A 14,757-nucleotide genomic window follows, 5' to 3' on the forward strand; every position below is an offset into this window, starting at 1 on the left:
ATACACGACTGAGCAACTAGATTAACTAACACTGCATCTAATCTCAGTGTCATTGTAGTTGGAATTGTTCAACCAAAGCAAAACCTAGCCTCAGGTATCTCTGTTAAGCTGAATAAGGTTGTCTAATTGTCCATGATTTTTCCAGGGCTGCAAAATGTTTTCTGGACACTCTCTGTCCCCCATGCTTCCTCTTAGGATTAACTAGTGTCACCATCAGCTTACTCCTGATTTGTATTTGCCACTTTTTTCTGTCCCCAATACTCAGAATCACTGTGGGTGTTGGAGAGATCCTGCTCTCTAAAATCACCACTTACCAGTTTCCCTTGTGGCTCAACTGGTAAAGAATCTGCCTGCAATGTGGGAGACCTAGTTTCGATTCCTGGGTTGAGAAGATCCCCTGGAGTGAGGGAAAGGCTACCCACTCCAGTATTCCGGCCTGGAGAATTCTATCGACTGTATAGTCCATGAGGTCACAAAAAGTGGGACAGGAATGAGCGGCTTTCACTTTCACGTCCCTTAATGGTCTTAGTTTAGATGCAAAAAGCAAGAACAGTGCCCTCTGCAGGCCACTGCCTGAAGTATTATTTATATCTGTGTGTCAACCGTGTTAATCGCTCAGTTGTTGTCTGACTGAGCTGAGAGGCTCTTGTGTGTGTGTGTGTGTGTGTGTGTGTGTGTGTGTGTGTGTGTTTTGTATCAACCGCCTCTTAATTTACTCAGAGTAGTAATTTCACAAAAGTTGTAACCATCATCCACAATTGACAAGCTTAAAAATTTTCACACATTAGAATGTCTTTTTTTTTTTTTTTTTTTAATTGCATTTACTTGGCATTTGCTGCTGATGGCAATATGGTTTTGTTCTTTTCGGACACATTACTCTTAGAATCTACACTTTGATTACTCCTAGAATCTACACCATTTGCTTTGCTTGGCGACAGGAGCCAATGCTGTAATTGGTTCATTACTCTGCCATCCTAAGACTGCTGCCTTTAGAACTGCAAGACATTCCTGACAACCTCAACATAGTGGCTATCCGGGGGCGGCTTCCTCTGACTCCCAGGCTGCAGGAACTTCTTAATGGTAGGAATGTTGCTGATTCTTGTCTTAAATTCCTGAAATGAGAAATAGTAAAATCAGGGTCTTAAGAGCAGTCACAGCCTTTAAGGGAGCCCAAAACTTTGTTACAAGAGGTGGAAAGCTTAGATCCTCAATTGATAAGGCCTAGCATGTTGAAGCCAAGTCAATCCCTTGAAACATGTTTGCTGGATATTCCTGAGTAAGTAACACAACTGCAGGCCTGTTTGGCATAAGTGAAAAATCATTGACACCATTAGGTGGTGCATATAAATAACTCTAGAAATTCATATTTTTTGAAGTATCAATTCCTTTCTAGAAATTAATTATAAGAGAATAAGTAAGAGTGTGAGATAACTATAAGAATGTTGCCACAATGAAAAACAAAATAATCTATATTTCTCGGAAAATAAAACTGTATATAAATTATGTTATATCCCTAGAAGAAATATGTCAGTAATTTTAAATGATATTTTATATATAAAATAAAGAGGAAGATCCCTGTATTGACAGGGATTGTACTTCATTGTGTTGTTTAGTTAAAAAAAAAATAGCCCAGGGCAGAACATAATATATACAACTTTCCACTATGTGGGAGATAGTGGGATGAGGAGAGACAAATATATAATTCATATTTCTTGTAACTGCATAAACAGGAATGGGCACTGGATGGGCACACAGGAGCCAATAAAAAAGATTATAGAGGTGAGAACATAGGAGGGCAGTGGTGAGAATGAAATTCCATAGTTTATGCCCTTTTTACACAAGTTCTGATTTTTCAAAAAGATGTGATTCTACTGCCTAATAAAAGTAAAAGAAAATAAAATGATATTGCAGAAGAATATGCTTTGACATGTAAATATATTTATGATAAGTGAAAAAAATGTTAAAAGCAGGCCACAGAACAATATTTAGCATGATGACATTTGGGGGAAAAATATAAAATAAGAGATCAGGAAGTCTAACGCAGAACCATTTGGTTGGTAGGATTATAGGTCTTTTTTTTTTTCTTTTGGTTTATACAAATGTCTTATGTACTTCTTTTGTTGTTGTTATTAAAAAAAGCTACTCTGGAACTTCCCTGGTGGTCTGATGGTTAAGAGTTTGCACTTCCACTGCAAAGGGCACAGGTTCAATCCCTGGTCAGGAAACTGAGATCCCACATGCTGTGTGGCAAAGCCAAAAAAATGCTCTTCTTGAAGTACAAAACCTATGGTCACCTATTAGAGAAAATCTTTGTAAGGAACTGAAACAGAAGCTAGGTAAGTTCTGGCAGTGTCAGGATTCAGAGAGAGGTCTGAGGACTGGCAGTGTAGCAGGAGAGAGGCAGGTACACAGACACACAGACACACACACACACTTATGTGTGTGTTAGTCGCTCAGTCATGACTGAGCACAGGCGGTACCCTCTGGGCAGAGGCTCTGAGCAATTGAGGGCCTTCATAGCATCAGGTGTTCAAGCTGGATTTAGAAAAGGCAGAGGAACCAGAGATCAAATTGCCAATGTCCGTTGGATCATCGAAAAAGTGAGTTTCAGAAAAACATCTACTTCTGCTTTATTGACTATGCCAAAGGCTTTGACTGTATGGATCACAACAAACTGTGAAAAATTCTTCAAGAGATGGGAACACCAGACAACCTGACCTGCCTCTTGAGAAATCTGTATGCAGGCCAGGAAGCAACAGTTAGAACTGGACATGGAACAGACTGGTTCCAAATAGGGAAAGGAGTACGTCAAGACTGTATTTTGTCACCCTGCTTACTTAGCTTATATGTAGAGTACATCCTGAGAAATGCTGGACTGGATGAAGCACAAGCTGAAATCAAGATTGCTGTGAGAAATATCAATAACATCAGATATGCAGGTGACACCACACTTATTGGAGAAATCAAGGAAGAACTAAAAAGCCCCTTGATGAAAGTGAAGGAGAGTGAAAAATTTGGCTTAAAACTCAACATTCAGAAAACTAAGATCATGGCATCTGGTCCCATCACTTCAATGCAAATAGATGGGGAAACAATGGAAATAGTGACAGACTTTATTTTTGGGGGCTCCAAAATCACTGCAGATGGTTACTGCAGCCATGAAATTAAAAGATGTTTGCTTCTTGGAAGAAAAGTTATGACCAATCTAGACAGCATATTAAAAAGCAGAGACATACTTTGCCAACAAAGGTCCATCTAGTCAAAGCCATGGTTCTTCCAGTAGTCATGTATGGATGAGAGAGTTGGACTATAAGGAAAGCTGAGCGCCAAAGAATTGATGCTTTTGAACTGTGGCGTTGGAGAAGACTCTTGAGAGTCCCTTGGACAGCAAGGAGATCCAACCAGTACACCCTAAAGGAAATCAGTCCTGAATATTCATTAGAAGGACTGATACTGAAGCTGAAATGTCAGTACTTTGGCCACCTGATGCAAAGAGCTGACTCATTGGGAAAGACCCTGATGCTGGAAAAGATTGACGGCAGGAGGAGAAGGAGATGACAGAGGATGAGATGGTTGGATGGCATCACTGATTCAATGGACATGAGTTTGAGTAAACTCCGAGAGCTGGTGATGGACGGGGAAGCCTGGCATGCTGCAGTCCATGGGGTCGCAAAGAGTCTGACACAACTGAGTGACTGAAATGACTGAACAGATAGCATCGGGGGAGGAAAGGGGACAAAGTGGTCTGGTAGGAGCTGGAGAGGAAAACAACACAAGCAGACCCATCAGCCATGCTTTGTCAGGAAAAACACTCAAGGCACCACAGAAAACGGAAAGCACTAAATGTTCATGGTAGAAATCAAAATCTTCTTTCTCCCTCCATAGGTTTTATTTCCTAATCATCCTATTCTGTGAGCAGGAGACAATTACCAAAATGAATGAAGTAATGATTTTTAAAACAGCCTTTTTAACTTTCTTTTGAGATTGGTCTGGAGGCATATTTTTTTTCAGTCTTTATGTCTGTTCATGTTTCCCTGGGCTCTGGGTGGATGCTAAAACTACCTTTAGCAGAGGGAAGTCGGAAAGAACAGAAGCATCAAGTTCTTCCACCATTAAAATAGCTTCCAGGAGCTGTATGTCTGCCCAGCTGAATTTGTTGCCAACGAGAAAATCCTCTCCGTGGTCTTTCAAAATCTGCAGAAAGAAAAATAAAGAATATCAAATAAAACTAAAGACTATTTTGCCTGGCTAAACACTTAACAAAAGCATGGGGTTTTTTGTACAGATCAAATTTACTTAAGAATCTTTTTCTTGATAATCTCTGAGAATGCTTACAAGGATAGAATGAAACTAACACCTTTATGTGTGTGTGCTAGTCATTCAGTTGTGTCCAACTCTTTGGACCCCGTGGACTGTAGCCTGCCAGGCTCCTCTGTACATGGAATTCTCCAGGCAAGAATACGGGGGTGGGTAGCCATTCCCCTCTCCAGGGAATCTTTCTGACCCAGGAAGATTGCTGGATCAAACTCACATCTGTGAGAATCACACGACTGAGTGACTAACACCCTTATACATTGCCGTAATTGGCACAATCTTTTTGGAAATTTGACAGTGATGATCAAGACAACTTGGGTGGTGAAGTGCTGGAGTAGAACTCCCATTATGAGCCTAGAGCTGATTAAATAAAACTGTGCCCACCAGCATGGAAGACACAAAGGTCATAATTAACTAGAATCTGGCTACTACACCACAGATAAGGTACCAGTGGGATACCAGAAGCTCAAACATGAGCCTTTTCAACCATCCAGTGAAAAATGAATATAAAAATTCCTCAGGTGATGCTTTGAGTTGCAGATGTAAAAAATACAAGTTTATTCCATAAATAAGGAACAATGGTAAATTTGTTGTTATTCAGTTGCTCAGTCATGTCCAACTCTTTGTGACCCCATGGACTGCAGCATGCCAGGCTTCCCTGTCCTTCACCATCTCTTGGAGTTTGCTCAAACTCATCCATTGAATCGATGAAGCCATCCAACCATCCCATCCTCTGTTATCTCCTTCTCCTCCTGCCCTCAATGTTTCCCAGCATCAGGGTCTTTCCCAATGAGTCTGCTTTTTGCATCAGGTGGCCAAAGTATTGAACCTTCAGCATGAGTCCTTCACTGCCTTTGATTTACTCCAATTTTGTTTAGTTAGAGGTTCCATAATTATAGGTCATTTATTTGGGGATCCTTATTAAAGTTTTGGTCTAAATGCAGTACAGCACTAACACAGCTTCTGCCTTTTAAGATTTCACCCTTTACTCTTATCAGCAATAGGGGATGTCACTGTCCCCCATCCCTGCAGCCTGGGAGGTAGACCAGGGGACTAGCTGCGCTGTGTAGGCCCCTCCCCCAGTTCTCGCCCGCCCGGCACCCCGACTGCCACCTGGGCTCAGGGGAAGGACCCGGGGGGCGGGGACTGGGGAGGGTCACCCTCGTAGATGTCAGCCCCGCCCTGCTCCCCTGGAGGATCTGAGCTCCCAGCTGTCGCTGACCTCCACCCGGGGCCTCACTGCCTAGGCCAAACTGGATCCCCGCAGCCTACCTTTTCAAAGACCGGGAAGTGCTGGGTTTTGGCTTTCTTCACGACTAAAGCCAGGCTCTCCTCTTTTTCCTCCGGGGGTTTGAACGCAGCCAGCGCCACCATCATCATGAGGTCCAGGGTGCCCTCGGCATACATGTCGATCCTGACAAAACAGCGGGAACTCTCAATCCAAGAGAAGCCTTTGGGTGAGGGGTTTCTTGATCCACTACTTTTTTTTTGGTGTGACTAGATACTGGGACAGATGACTTATTTATTTGTTTTTTAATTATTGAAGTATAATTGATTTACAGTGTTGTGTTAGTTTCAAGAGTACAGAAAAGTGATTCAGTTATAAGTACATAAGGCATATTTAGTTTTTCCCAATAGGTTATTACAAAATATTGAGTTTGGTTTGTGATAGGTCCCCTGAATAGGTCCCCAACCACAAATCCAGGAAAATTTTTACTGTTCCAAGTCTTTAAGTTTATTCATTTCCTGTAAAACTGCACTATTCCTGGGAGAAAGAACCCAGCCATGCTCAGCCAGGCTTAGCACAGCGCATAGCGCAGAGTGGATGCCTGTGGTGTAGAAATGTAAAAAAAAAAAAAAAAAAAGAAAGGCCGCAGATCTTCACTCTTCAGTATTTGTGATAAAGCGTGGCAGCTCTCCCATCAGTAGATGGGGTCTGCTGCTTGGGCTGACCTCATGACTCGATCTGACCCAGAAGCTAACACCTTCTGGGGTCCCAGTTCTGAGCCCAGAAGCTAACAGCCTGTATGCTTTCACTGTCTCTGAGAACCCTATCTGGCTGCCATCAGAACAAGCTCGGGAAGAGAGGACAAGAGACAGGTGGCCACTTGCTCACCAACTGACGGTCAGCCAGCACCCCAACCAGATTCCCCTTGCTGACTACCACTTGACCACAGACCTAAGAGTGAGTGCAGCCAAGATACATCAAGCCTGGCCTGAAAATGCTGACACCCAGATGACCTGTTGACTGGTGGCGTTGTTTAGTCACTCGGTCGTATCCAACTCTCTTGCGACCCCATTGACTGTAGCCTACCACACTTCTCTGTCCATGGGATTTCCTAGGCTAGAATTCTGGAGTGGGTTGCCATTTCCTTCTCCAGGGGATCTTCCCGGCCCAAGGATCAAACCCAAGTCTCCTGCATTGGCAAGCAGATTCTTTATCACTGAGCCGCCAAGGCTTCCATAGACGAGTGAGCAATAACAAGTCCTTGCTGACTCAAGTCCCTGGGCTTCAGGGTGACATGTTAAACAGCATTATTTGCAGTAATAGGTCATTGATACAATGCTCAATATTTGCTGAGTCAGTCACTGCCACCTTCACACAGAGTAGTTTATGAGATCGTTTTATGAGAACACACTTTGTTAGGAGTGGGGAGAGAATATGAGAATGTCGAATGCAGACTGCTGTGAAGAGTAGGAGGGGTGTCCAGAAGCAGGTGTTCAGAGCATGCACAAGACATACTGGGGTAGCACAAGCATCTCCCCTTGTCCCCTCGTCTCCTCCCCTCCCTCCAGGCTGAAAGGCCGCATCTGATCTGGGTCTCGGTGTAGGAAGACAGAGCTTGGAGAAGAACCAAGTATCGGCACAGGCACTGTGGTACCTGACTGTCTCCTTCGGGTCCTTCCCATGCAAGTTGTACTTGGTAGCAAGGTAGCTGAGGATGGCTCTTGTCTGTGTCAGCTCCATTCCATCAATTTCAACCAGAGGCACCTGGCCGAAAAGCAGGCGTCCGTCTGTGGTTTGAGCGAAGAGATTAGGTTAAGAGACTCTCCCTCCATCGTTGTGGTCAGCCTGCAGGAGGGTCCACTTCTGATTTTGCTGAGTGATTCTTAGTTTTCATCCAAAGAGGTGAGTTTAAGACTCTGGTTGTTGAGGAAATGCCTACCATTTGTTTCATGGAAAATGTGAGATTTGCTTGATAGGTTCATGAGTTTTTGCATGTTGGCTAATCATGGTTATTTAAGGCTTTCTACATTTGCTCTGACTGTATTACAGTGTAAGTGTTTTTGGTTTTCAAAGTTTCAGGTATATAAGAATCACCTGGAAGAGGTGGTTGTTAAAAATACCCCACCCTCCAGATATTCTTATTCAGGGATGGAGTCTGAATTCTTTAAAAAGTACAACAGGTATCACTCCAGGTCTGCACAGCAACGGGATGGATGTGACAGCAAGAACCCAGGTCGTGGGCCCAAATGTCAGCTTTGGCCCTTCAAGCCCTGTGACTTTAAGCAAATGACTTATTTGAGCTCCAGTTTCCTTTTCTCTAAAATAGCTGTAGTGTCCATCGAGCAGGATTTTGAAAAGATGAAACATCATAAGTAAAACACTGAATTCTGTCAACAATCAAGGTTCAGTAAAATCAAATTTTTCTTCTTTCTGAATGAACTGCCTGTATAAATAATGCATTTAAAGATGTACTAAAATAGTACTTTTTCATGGAGTCTTGAAGGAATGAATAGCCTTTCAATTTTCATTAACACCTGTACATTAATGAGAATAAGGAATTTTACCCAAGAGTCAGATTTCACTAGTGCACTGGCAAAGGCCACTGTTCATTTCCCCAGCTTCCAATAATTGACCTAATGAGACGTGGGAACATGATGGCAGAGAACTAGCACAGGATACCCCAGTGTCCCTGTCTTGGGGTGATGGAGGCCTTTAGACACGTCTTTAACTTCTCTGAGCCTGTTTTCTGATCTGTAACAGTATCCGTCCTACCCACTTTACTGAGTTTCTTTGGGCAAGATCATACTTCGGAAATATCAGTACTATTTTTAGCCAAGAGCCTACTAAACCTCCATTTCCTGAGGCAGTTCTACATTTGCCCAAAACTGAATGGACATCTAAAGCTGAGCTCTATGTTGCTGTTTATGAATGATGCAAACAGCCATTAGAAATGATCCCTGCTTCTAGGAGCCGATGATCCTCTTCGGAAGATTGAAGAAAATCTCAGATCAAGAACACAGGAGAGGACCTTTGAGATCCTTTAGTTCAGTTTGTTCATATTACGGACAATGCACTGTGGAGGCCATTGGGGCAGTGACTTGCTCGGACCCAGAGGGGACAGCTAAGCCGGCAGAAGGGGGCCTCCTGACTCCCAACCCAGTGCTCTCTCTGGCTGCCCCTGCTTACAGAGGGCAGCAATGCCCAGGAGGCTGTCCTCAACAGCATCACAGACCCAGGGAGGGATGGAGGGTTCCCTAGGATTTCCTGCATTTCTAGGGAATGCTAGGAATGCTAGGGAAATCCCTACCGTTTCCTACCAGATTGATCATGGAAGAGTTTATACAACAACATCCATTTATTTATTCAATGCATAGGTATTTAACCACTATTATGTGACTGTCATTGTTTAGAGTAAAACGGGGCAGAAATGAAGAGGAAGAGGGGGAGAGGCACTTCAGAGGGATTCTAGATAATAAAGGTCCTGGATGAGAATTGGGGAAGGGCTAAGCAGGTCTTCCCTCTCCATGAGACTTCCTGGTACTTGGCAGTCAGGACAAGAAAGATTCTCTTATTGTATGGCAAGGAGACAGGATGGAGAGACATGAAAAGCCTTGCCCAAAGCCATGCAGTTTGTAAATGGCAGGTCTGCTGATGACTCACTGAAAGTCTTTCTTAAAAAATAATTTGTGGTAATTTAAAAAAAAATAATAATAATAATTTGTGGTAATTTCATGACTGCTTATCAGCAACAATAGGGACCCTGGGTTTCTTTAGATAACGAAAATACCATTATGGCTGTTAGAAGTAGGACTGGGGAAGTATCAGTCTTCTCTCTTAGTGGGAGAAAATCGGGGAATTATAGGGATTAAGAACTTCTTCCAAATGTAATCAAATTTGGATCTTTTCTATAGTTATGATTCTACAGTTGTGACCTGGTAAAATGATTTCTGTTAATCTGCTAAAACCACTAAGAAAAAGTGAATATGAACTATGAGAACCAGAGAATATGTTAGATCTAATTCATACTCCCTTTTGCTCCCTCTCCTCCGTCCCACTGGATCATTGTGAAGGATACTCGAAGGCTTCCCTGGTGGGATGGGGATTATTGAACCAGTTGGCACTGGATCAACCCAGGCTATCGCTAAATTGAGGCCAGAATCATAACCTACTTGATACATTTTTATGAGGCTAAGGAGGCAGAGCCAATGACACATTTAGCTCTATGCTGGGGGCACAGTGAACCGTCAATGTTAGCAATCAGGCTGTGTGCCTTTTCTAATGGTTGTCATTCTAGAGTTCTGTGCTGAAATGAATATTTCCGGGAACATATTTTATTTTATTTTTCCCATAAGATAACATTAAATAAATCTAGGCTCACCCTTCTGCAACTTCTCATGTTGTTCTCTTGTTTCAAGAAATTCTTCTTCAAACTAAAAAAAAAAAAAAGATACATTATTATAAACCTAAGGTGAGAGAAAGAAAGAAAAGAAATGCCTACAGTATAACAGTATAAAATTCCCAATAGCTTCCAGAATGAAAATTTCATAAAAAGTAGTTTAAAAAATTAGCACCTGTTCAAGAATTTGTTACTGAGAGAATGTGGCCCTCTTTTAAGTGGATAAAAGTGTGTTTTCATTTCCTGCATAAACATACAAATTCATTTTCAAATAAAAAATCACCTTGAACCCAAAAAAAAAAGAAAGAAATGACCACAAAGTTATCAACTACCATGTAGCTGAAAATTCTGACAGACCATGCGTTTAAAAGCAGCTTAGGCTAACATGTGACTGGCACCCCTTCTTGGATGTTTCCTGATTAAAGGATATCCCCAAGCCCCCATTCATATTTTTCCTTGTCTTCATCTTAGCTCTGCCTTCTCTCCAAACTCTTGCCCTCTCCTCCAGTTGCCCCCTGATTTTTCCTCTTCCCTTTCTTCTCTTTTTTTCTTCTCTCTTTTCTGCATCCTCTTCCCTCCATATCAGGTCAAGTTAGGCATTTCTTTTTGCTCACATACTCAGTGAAAGGGACCCAAAGGTCATTACTCAGGTGGGGGTATCATCATTTACTGATGGAGTTTCCAGAACTTTTGTAGGACAGAGTAACTTTTTGTACACCAAACCTTGAGATGAGGGGTAAGATAAGGGGAGTAAAATAAAGCAAAATAAAGAAGATCCTAAGTCCGTGTTTTAGAGGAGGTGGCATTCAAATAGGGACAAGGGAGTCTACACCTGCATGAAACAGAACAATTCCAAAGGACTTGTAAAAAAATTATGAAAAAGTCAGAGAGAGGGTTAAGAAAAAATACTGGAGTTAGGGAAAGATCCCTGTGGAGTAGGCCTTTAGGAGAAGGGTCAAGGGGTGGTGGGCAGGCTGCAGCTGGGCCTGAGGTTCCAGGGGACAGCCATGGGTAGAACAGGACTGAAGTGCTGACCAGAGTTGGAAACACCCCGGGAAATGAGCCGGTCTCAACTGAGAGAATGATTCAAATGTGAGTCTCCTCTCTCTCCTCAGATTTGAGATCCACCAAGATCCTTCCAGGCTCAGGAAGCTTCCAGAACACCTCCCCAGGCTTCTCCCTTCCTACCTCTGTTTAAGCAGAGCACTGTGATCTCACCTTCACCTCAGGAAGGCAGTTGGAAAGGGAAAAAGTGGATACAGCTTGAAAGGCACCGTCCTGACTTTTGAAAGCTGAAGAGGACCACTTCGGTCTCACCCAGATTACCGCCCCCTGCCATTTCCCAATCGGGGACCAACCTCCACACCAGCTGCAGCCAGCAGCCAGCGGATAGACTCCATCCTGCCCCGGCCACAGAAGTACCAGAGCTTTGGTTTGGCCGCCATGACTGCTGGCTTGGGTTTTCTGAAGGGCAAAAGAAGAAAATATGTTTAAAGAAAAAACTAGCACAGACTATATGGTATATCTCCCCTTAATTCCAAAACTGGTGAAACAAAACTATTATTTAGGGATGCATACATAGGAGGCAAAAGTATGAAGGGAAGCAAGGAAATAATTATGACAGACCCAAGATTTGGTGGTTACCTCTAGTGAGGAGAAATGGGGGCTGTGATTGGAGTCAGGGTGTGGGGGTTCTGGGATGCTAATAACATTCTGTTTCTGAAACAGAATTAGTAATTAGCCTTTATAATTGATCTTTAAACTGTATAGAAATACTTCTGCACTTTCCTGTGTGTATGCTCTAGCTCACAATTTAAGAAATAGGAAAAGAACAAACAAACCAGTTAAGCCCCAAACTGCCCTGCATTACATGCTAGCCAGGATCCCACTTAAAGTGGCTGCCTATGCTAACAAAACTCACAGGGAAGTAAACAATCAGAATAACAGTAGTCAGTTTATGATGAGAAACATAACTGTTAATACCCACAATCATATGAGAACAGAGTCACTTGGGTTCTCAAAGTCTTGCAGGTTTTTTAAGCCATTTCCCCCACAACCAGCCACTTCTCTGCACTGGATTTACGGTTTAACTCTTGGAGAAGTTTGATTCCTTTCCTGCTGTCTTGCCACTTCCTGGGCACTGCCTATGTTTGGTTGTCAAGATTCATTCCTTTCAAACTGCCTGGTTAGCTCCTGCATGGCAATTTCAGGAGCTTCTTGAAAACCCACCACTGTATTGTCCTGGGAGACACAATGATTAAAAATGTACCACAATTCTCTGATTAGAGTCCAGCAACTCACCACTAACAAACCTTGAAATGAATTGTACAATAAACCGAATGTGGAGAAAATATGAGAAGAGGAGACAGTGACTATGTCTTCTTCTTAACCTCTCTCCAACAAGATAACTCCCGAATCCTCTGATCTCCTGGAGCATCCCCTGTAGGATGATTAAGGACCAGATAGAAGCAGCCCCTCACACTCTTAGAAATCAAAAGGAGGAAGGTGCAGCCAAATACACACAGTTGGTTCCTGTGCCCGGGACATTCACATCCAGATGGCCAGCTTCCAGGTCCTGATCATGTGTCAGGAGGCAAATGAAACAGGCAGTTGACAAATGGTTCCTGGCTCAGAGGATCCCCTCCAGGTCTGCAGGCATTCTGCAGCTTTCAGATAAAAATCAAGCAATACTGGTGAAGTCAAATGCCAGTGTCTCACTTGGGAAGCTCCGTCTCTCCTCTCTCTCTTGGGCGCACAGCGCTCTCACCATTTGACCCCTCTCTACCTGTCCTGAGAAACAGGGATGAGGATGTAAGCCAAACTGGGGCTGCTCTGAGCTTGCTTCCTGTCATTCTGTCTCCCTGAAATGTTTGGTCCAAATTCTGTTTGAAATAAACCCAATGGGACAAAGGAAATCCTGGTAAACCTCTTTTCATAGTGATTCTATTCTGCTCCCCTAGTTAGCCAAAGTTGAAAGTTACCCTTTGGTTTAGAAACCGTGGATCTAAATACAGTCATCTCTGGTAACTTCCAGATAGCTGTTTCTGAGCAGTGGGTGCTAAAGTGTAGGCTGAATAGTCTTTCTTCTGTCTGGTTATTCTCTTAGTGAGATGAAAACTCACAGCCCTGGACTGCTCATAGGAGATGGGTACTTCACGTGGCCACCAAGTGTCATGACTTGGAGGCTCCAAATTATGTATTAGTTCTTGTCAAGAGTGAGCTACCGATGGTACAGAACTCTCTCAGACAAAAGGACTGTCAGCAAAATGCCATCCTAAATGTATTAAGAATGGGACAAGCTTCTTGTTGGCATGGCAGTTGATATTCGAAGGGATGTAGAGGTTTGTGCCTTGGAGGTGAAATCAGTGAGAAGCTGCAGACATCAGACAAGTGGACAGCAGTCTGGTGTCAGGAATGGAATGAGGGGAGTGTCACTAAGTGAGAGGGAAGCCTGAGCTCCATTGAGTACAACCTCCTGGATGTGGGTAACAGCCCCTCGGACCTGTCCAAGAGAATGAACAGTGAGAACGCTTGTGACTGAGCAGGATGTTGTGGGGACTTCTGGGAACAGACCCCTTTTCTCCTGTCCTCTGCAGTCACTCCTTTCTAAAGTACCTGGCTAATAGCATCTGATGGACATTGCTGAGTTGTTTTACAGATGCTAAAACCACCACCAAATGGGAGAAACTACTTGACGATCATGAGCACATAAGCCCCAGACCTATCAGAGCCTAAGGATTGATAATGTGATACCAGCCCCCGCCCTTACCTGGCCTTTAAAAATGCTTTGCTGAAATCCTTTGGAGAGTTTGGGCTTTTTGAGCACTAGCTGTCCTGGACGCCTCGCTTGGTACCCTGCAATAAGTGTGACTCTTTCCATCACCACAACCCAGTGTCAATAGATTGGCTTTACTGAACATGGGCAAGTGGACCCAAGTTTGGATCTGATTCTGTTCATGTACAGTCTGCTCTGTGCTAGACATGGAGTTGGATGCTCAAACAGAAGTGATAAGTGAGTGTGACTATTCCCATCTTTCAAAGGCTGGGGGCTTTGCACTTTTAGAGTCATGAGTCCTCACTATTGTACAACCTTATTCCATCTCTTTAGGCCTCTATCTCCTAACCCTTAAGATGGGGGTAGTTTTTGTACTCCCTGCCTCAGTTGTTGTGAAGACCAAGGATTGAAAAAAATTAATAGATAAAATACCACACCATACCATAATGTCTCACCCATATCAGCTAGAGTCTTCCATGCTTAATCAAATTACAGGTGGATGTGGTATTTTCTTAGAATTTTTTATGCTAAGATTGGCTTGCTTTATACATGATTTATGTTTGTCACAAATGCAACTGATACTTGTAAAAGAGAGCTAAAACTTTTGGAAATTTGACCAGATATTGCAATAGAAGATATTTAAAATGTAAAAACTGGTGTGGTTTTTGCCTTCGTTTGTGATTATGAGGGTAATTGGAACACGTGCATGGTTTGCTGCTGTAAGGAAGTGTATCTGGGAATTTTATGTGAACCTTTGTGTTGAAAATTTCCCTCCCCCACCCACTTACTTCTGCCTGCCCCTTGAACATTTTCAAGACGTGTAGGAGGTTAAAGGATGAATCACTCCCCTCTCCATCAGCACCTCCAAGTCTTCCCTGGTGCCCAAGGGAGCCCCCAAAGCCCAGGGTTACAATGAAGGAGAACTCACTTCAGATAAACAGGACCATAGCCTGCAACCTTGCCTTCCAATCCAAAAGAAGGAAACTTTTTTTTTAGTTGTTAGTAACCAGCCACCACTTCTTGTAAAAAATCCCAGCAAGTGTT

The 14,757-nt window shown here is 43.1% G+C and overlaps 1 protein-coding gene across 2 annotated transcripts in view; it reads right to left on the reverse strand.

Moving 5' to 3' along the window:
* Window positions 1–823: 823 nt before the first annotated feature.
* The window catches only part of LOC133059588 (glutathione S-transferase A4-like), a 40,556-nt gene continuing 26,622 nt past the window's right edge, over window positions 824–14,757 (reverse strand). For both annotated transcript variants that reach the window (XM_061146916.1, XM_061146917.1), the window contains exons 2-7: window positions 11,297–11,402; window positions 9,921–9,972; window positions 7,197–7,329; window positions 5,587–5,728; window positions 4,063–4,194; window positions 824–1,112 (exon numbers count right to left, since the gene is read on the reverse strand). In XM_061146916.1, coding sequence (XP_061002899.1) covers window positions 990–1,112; window positions 4,063–4,194; window positions 5,587–5,728; window positions 7,197–7,329; window positions 9,921–9,972; window positions 11,297–11,383 — 669 coding nt within the window. In that variant the 5' untranslated portion in view covers window positions 11,384–11,402 and the 3' untranslated portion in view covers window positions 824–989. The remainder of the gene's footprint in view (window positions 1,113–4,062; window positions 4,195–5,586; window positions 5,729–7,196; window positions 7,330–9,920; window positions 9,973–11,296; window positions 11,403–14,757) is intronic.

This window comes from Dama dama, chromosome 7 (genome assembly GCF_033118175.1).
Source record: "Dama dama isolate Ldn47 chromosome 7, ASM3311817v1, whole genome shotgun sequence".
In the NCBI taxonomy this organism is placed as follows: Eukaryota; Metazoa; Chordata; class Mammalia; order Artiodactyla; family Cervidae; genus Dama; species Dama dama.